We start from the raw sequence: 6,048 nt of genomic DNA, 5'->3' as shown, positions 1-6,048 counted from the left end.
AACTATCTTAATTGTTGAAGTTCGTTTGATATCTTCTTTACCCTTGAAGATCCCTCATAAGCAAACATATTTCCATTACCCTAATTAAATATTTTTCCTAAGGAAATCAATAAGCTACATGTTAAAGGCAGATAAGTTAAAAGTCTCCACTTCGGCTGAAACAACTCATAGGCTTGTAAAGAACGTCAACTATGAGAATCAAGTGTGTATCCAAGAGACATAAGGAGCACGACTGAAGCATATTTTCTCGAAGGGTCGATTAGGTCTCAACTACATTTCATTTCGAAGTCTTATAATAGGCTAGGGTCTGTAGCAGTTTAATACAACACGGTGTTCAAGATGGACGAGACCCCGGGGTTTTCCTACAAGATTATGGTTTCCTTGTTAACAAAATTCTTATATGTGCGTGCTTTTATTTTTTCCGCATTTAAAGTTTGATAATCTTTTAATTGTTAAAGTACTACACGGGTTTATAGTCCAACCAGATAAAAAGTTGGTAGTGCACTAGGTACCTGAGAAGGAGAGGGTATCAACTTTTTCGTTTGTGAACCTGTATGGACATTTCCTTGTACAATCAATAAGTATAGATCAATAAAAAAGATATTTGTACCTGGTTGTAAAACAAGGTCAACCTAATATTTACCCAAAATGTACATGAACTGAATTCCAAGAAGAGCAAGTCTTGTAATCCATATTTCAAGACATAAATTCACAAAAAAAAAGTCTCCTAGGTTCCACGCAGTTAAGCTAAAAACTATTTAGGTTGATTAACGTCGTACTTGTGATATTTCAATTATAAAGATAAACGATATAATTCTAAAAAAAGATATAACACAATACGCTAGAGATTTTGTTCATGAGGAAACTGCAATCTTATAGAAAAACTCTGGGACCTCCAGTTGGAACGCTGCACTATATTAAGTTGCTATAACATTAGCATACTATCAAACTTTACACTGAAATGTAGTTGAGATTGAGTCAACCCTCCGAGAAATTTAGCTTTATCCGTGCTCCTTGTGTCTCTTGGATCTCGCAAGACCCAACGTACTTGATTTCCCTAGATGGCGTCCTTCAAAGGCTTAGGAGTTTTCAGCCGCAATGAAGACTTTTAACTAATCTGCCTCTACCAGATAGCCTATTGATTTCCTTCGGAAAGATATTCAATTAAGGCAACAAAAATATGTTTGCTTATAAGAGAGTTTTTCAAAGGTAAAGAAGATATCAAGCAAAACTCAACATTTAGGATAACTTACTCTTGTCAAAAGGCTATAAAGACGCCTGATCACTTTTACCTTATAAGATCGACGTATACCAAGCTCGACCTATAAATATGCCTAATCCAAGCTTGATATGACTTTACGAACTTCCAAGAGTACGCAATACCCGGTATGCGTACCTTTTGGATACGATTTCGAAATTGCCAAGGGTACACATACTCAATATGCATACTTGGTCCATATGACCTAGTTTCGGTTCTTAAGCGCAAAGGAAAAAGTACATGAACTGCCCAAGGTTAAGCATACTCGTTGAACATACCTTGACCATGCATATAGTTCACTTTTGTTATATCTCTCATACACTTCCAAGACAACTTTATTCACATTATATTTTTGGTCTTGTGGATAATTTTTTAATCTTGAGTGCTCTTGAACACTATTGTTGCTTGTAAGTTCACAGGCTTACGTAGCCGCTACGGATTATCATTAGCACAGTACTAACTATGCAGACCATAGCGCATAAGGCATATTCTTTTCACATGGTTACATGAATTCCTTACTATGAATTTCATCTAAACTGGAAAAGTATTTTCTTGGATTCCAAGCTACCTTAGCTTGAATACAAAGCTACATGTATCCTTGAATATCTATAAATAAAGAAACTCTTTCCTATGGATTTCTCAATCACTGACACTCTTGTGTTCTGGTTTCAAAGTTAGAGTCATCCTCTATAACCTAAGTTTCTTTATGGAACTATAATAGGTTATTGATGGGTTAGAAAATCGACGCTCTATAAAACCATAAGTGCACAATATCAGGGATATAGACGATGGAAAATATATATCGTCCCACGAGGAGTGTCAAATACTACTTCCACCCATATCAAGAATCAACTAACCAAATTTAATAATTCATAAATTTATGGAACCATGAGAGCAAAATGGTAAAGAAAATAACAAGAATGTGAAGGTGTTAAGGATTTGTGAATCTGATATAGGTAAGTTACGTGTATTCAATCACAAAAATATTGAACTTACTCATGTAAAATAACAAACCTAGCTACTAATACACAATATATATTTCGTTTAAGAATCATTGACAAGAATCATCAAAAAGGTAGTTGTTCTCACCTTAAAGTAGAATTCCAAAACACTAAGTGTATATGGCATAATAGTCAAGAGACATTTATAAATCGATTATCGTTAAGGTTCAATGAATCTTTATTCTAATCTAACTATCGACTATACATGGCATCATCAAGAGTACAAAACACAGTTTGGCTAATTTTGCCTCTATAAGTGGCAGTTCAGATTTTTCCTTAACAAAGATAAATCCACGGCTGTGGTTGTCCAGACCAAACCCGTCAACCGCACGTGTGGCGTAGCTTCTAGGTCGTGTAATGAGAAATCAGGAATCCCCTATCGTTCTCTCAGTATCTCAGACCCAGAATTTTCCATCGCTGCTGAAACCCGTTGTTCGATCACTTAGTCTTCTCCCTGTAATCCGAAGGTTCCTTTTTCATGGTTATCTTGATCATCATGTTAATCTTGGGGATGTTCTACATGATTTACAAATCTGCTTTGGTTTCCAAGGAAGATCAGTCGCAAATTTTTTTGGAACAAAAAACAAATTACAGGTATGATTCCCTGAAGAATCGAGTTTGAGTTCGTTATTTGATTAATTTTAGTCTAGAATAGTTTTAAAATTTTGATTAATTTGTCTGGAATAAAAAATATTTGTTAAACAGAAATACCTAGGGCTTAAAATGATCAAGTATTCATTTTATTCTCTGATTCCCTCAAGATCAGAACTTTGATTCTTTATCTGTGTGAATTTTTGATTAATTAGAATTTTGATTCATTATGCGTGTGAAATTTTGATTTATTTTTCATTAAGGTCCATTTTCGAGTTAGGAATTGGTCTTTGAGTTCATGCCATGGTGCTCTTAATTTTGACTTTATTATCAATTTAAACCTGATTTCTTCCTCACACATCAATGTTTCATGGTGAGCCATTTAAGGTTCTTTATATTTAATTGCCTTTTCAAATCTGCAGTTACAATTTTCTTAATTTTAACCAAAGAAATTGCGCGGTTCTTTCAGCCTTCCATCTTCCTTTGTGTTATAAATTTCTTGCTTTCATGCACGTGTGCCCTACCTCTCCACTTTCCTTCAGTTTCATCTGCATTAAAGCTTATTATTGTTGCCCTAATATGTAATACTACAAAACCCCTCTCGATCAAAAGTGTCTTCTATCTAAACTCCCATTCATTGTATTTACCCCTTTATATTCTCTGATTTTAACTCCCCAAAAACCTTGTTACTATCTTAATCAGTTATTTTTCATGAGGCAGTATTCTTCTGTATTAGAAAATCCCACCGGAGGAGGAACCAAGTTTGTTTTGGTTCTTTCTTGACATCTCTCATTTTAGGATGACAATACAAGTTTGAGATTGTTAGTTGATGTTTATACTCTGATTTTACACTATTCAACTGATGTTATTTTCCCCTGCTCCCATTCCATCTCTGATTTCTTCCTGTTCTAATTGAAGAATTATTGCAATGAATTATATATAGAGTATCAAAATATTGGACCTTTACGTCCATGAAGGGTTGGCATTCTGGATTGAAAATTATTTTCATCTTTAATTAAGGTACATCTGTTTATTTTTTTTTCATGGGTTTTGAATTTAGTAATCTAATGCAATTTGTTTAGTTGATACCATTAGGATATGAATTTATGGTTGGTCAATTTTTGCATGTTGTGCAGTTAAAAGATCTATTTACTTGGATTCGAAAGTGAATAATATGTGCAGTATTCGTTCTTCGATGAAACTCTTGGTTGTTGTTTCAGACTCAAAGTTTATCATTTCATCACTACAGTATTACCTAACAAAAAAAATTTTTGTGATTTCTCTGATTCTTTACAATTCCTTCTATTAGCTAATTCTCTAACAACAATAAAAGAATCCAAAAAAAAAAAATCTTTATCAGAAGTCACTCTTCATTCCTCCAAATATAATTGCTGGCTAACCATCCATGCCAAAAAAGTAAGTCTAATTGTTAGTATGTAATCTTTTAATTCTTGGATTAGGATCTGAACCCAACGGTGATGCTTTTTACTACTTTAACTAGGTTTATGATGTAACCAATTTTTCGGAAGAACATCCAGGAAGACAAGATGTTCAACTAGAATCTGCAGCGGGTAATTATCCTATATGAAATTATTTGATTTTAATTTTAAAAGCAATTTTATTTTTATTGAGGCTTATTTGTGAATAAATGTTAGGAATATGATTATCCTATCTATGAAAAGGTAGTTTTTCTAGGTATGTGATTTTTTGTAATTGTTTAATGGACTGTAAGATACTTCAGGGGTGGCTGATAATGCCTCTCTATCTTCTTCGCACCAGCATTTAGGTCTGTGGTTTCTGTAATGGTTTCATAACCTAATTAACATCTACTTTTGTTGATTTATGGGAAGATGTTATTCATCTGCCATTTTAAATGTTCTTTCTGAATAACGCTACATTAGGAAAGAAGCTAATTTCCTTTTATCTTTGGTTATGGTTACTTATTCCTCTTTCTACTTAAATTTATTTTGCAGAGAACGGTAACGTACTGGATAATCTCTGTTATCTTTTAAGGTTCACTCTACGTATTAGGTCTACAGTATCAGATCGGTTTTCAACAATTCAGATGAAATTCAGAATTGATTAAATGAATGTTGATTTAGATGAAACAATCTCTAACCTCAAAACAAAAATCTCATGAATAACAATTTTACATTTTTAGTCAATCAAACTAGAAAATGTTGTTTCAAACTAATATATGTTAAGAGGGATGATAGATTTGACCGTGAAAGTCCAACGACATGTAATGATGTGTCATGTCTGTCAGAAAACCCCTTCCTTTAGCGTTTTAAAATATACATTTTGGAAAAACTAGGCCGGCCTAATATATCGATATGCAGCAGTAATCTTGATATTTTATTTCATATTTGGGTATGAACTTACTTTTCTTTAGTTGGTTTCTTAATTAAACCCGATGTTATGCCTTGAGATGCAGTTCTTGCATGGCTTTCTCAATCGTGCTAAGATCTTTGAAGCTGCTGCAAAGTTGATGAAAGAGATGAGCTCAAAAGGTTTTCAATATGATCTCATTACATACTCGTACATACTCAAGGATATCAGGAAAGTTGGCGAGGATAATATAGATGCACATATCTAACACTAACTTGGTACGTTGCTCCTCTTCCTGCTTAGTATACCTGTATCTGATTTGCTCACTTAATTGAGAATCTAAATCATCGTTGTTAAATGGTGCACATGAACATGTATAATAGATTCTCTCTCTCATTATCACGTGCGCGAACACACACACACTTTGGTATTAAAGATTTTGGATTGTTCAACTTCGAAAGGCAAGTAAAAATACAAATATTTTGAAAGGCAAAAAAATTACTTAAAAAAGGCACTCCCCTGTCCTTAATATCGTACTTGGTTTGAATTGTATTTTTGTATTTTCGTGGGTGTTGATGGTTGTTTTTAGCTTAGGGTTAAAATCGTAAAACCATACATCTGACATGACGTCACTGTGACCACTAGCGCATTTATTGAATCAATCCGCATGCCCACGTAAGAATTACCAGGGTACCTTTTTTTTTATATACGTGTGTCATGTTCCACGGCAGAACCCTTAATATTGGCCGACATCACTTTCGTATATGCCAAACCCTAATTCTCACGCCACCGTGCCAATGGCAAACCATGCCAACCATGCCGATGGATGCCAAACGAAGGGTTGCAACAATCAACGACCACCCTTCCATC

General features: G+C 34.2%; 1 protein-coding gene across 12 annotated transcripts; it reads left to right on the top strand.

Moving 5' to 3' along the window:
- Positions 1–2,607: 2,607 nt before the first annotated feature.
- Positions 2,608–5,688, top strand: LOC113358205. 12 transcript variants are annotated; one of them, XR_003364270.1, is made up of 6 exons: positions 2,627–2,853; positions 3,794–3,870; positions 3,987–4,266; positions 4,352–4,421; positions 4,824–4,829; positions 5,285–5,688. XR_003364270.1 is itself a non-coding variant. In XM_026601737.1 (4 exons), exons 1-4 carry the CDS (start codon positions 2,617–2,619, stop codon positions 5,311–5,313), a joined length of 342 nt encoding a protein of 113 aa, XP_026457522.1. In that variant the 5' UTR covers positions 2,608–2,616; the 3' UTR covers positions 5,314–5,688. The 12 variants fall into 12 exon arrangements, 4 of the variants coding, with proteins under 4 accessions (XP_026457522.1, XP_026457521.1, XP_026457523.1 ...); XR_003364267.1 differs by lacking the exon at positions 4,824–4,829 and having other exon boundaries at positions 2,628–2,853; XR_003364271.1 differs by lacking the exon at positions 4,824–4,829 and having other exon boundaries at positions 2,628–2,853; positions 3,987–4,421; positions 5,285–5,456; positions 5,562–5,688.
- The last annotated feature ends 360 nt before the right edge of the window (positions 5,689–6,048 follow it).

This window comes from Papaver somniferum, chromosome 3 (genome assembly GCF_003573695.1).
Source record: "Papaver somniferum cultivar HN1 chromosome 3, ASM357369v1, whole genome shotgun sequence".
Taxonomy (NCBI): Eukaryota; Viridiplantae; Streptophyta; class Magnoliopsida; order Ranunculales; family Papaveraceae; genus Papaver; species Papaver somniferum.
Note: the sequence above shows the minus strand (reverse complement) of the source record. Positions and strands in the feature narration are given on the sequence as shown.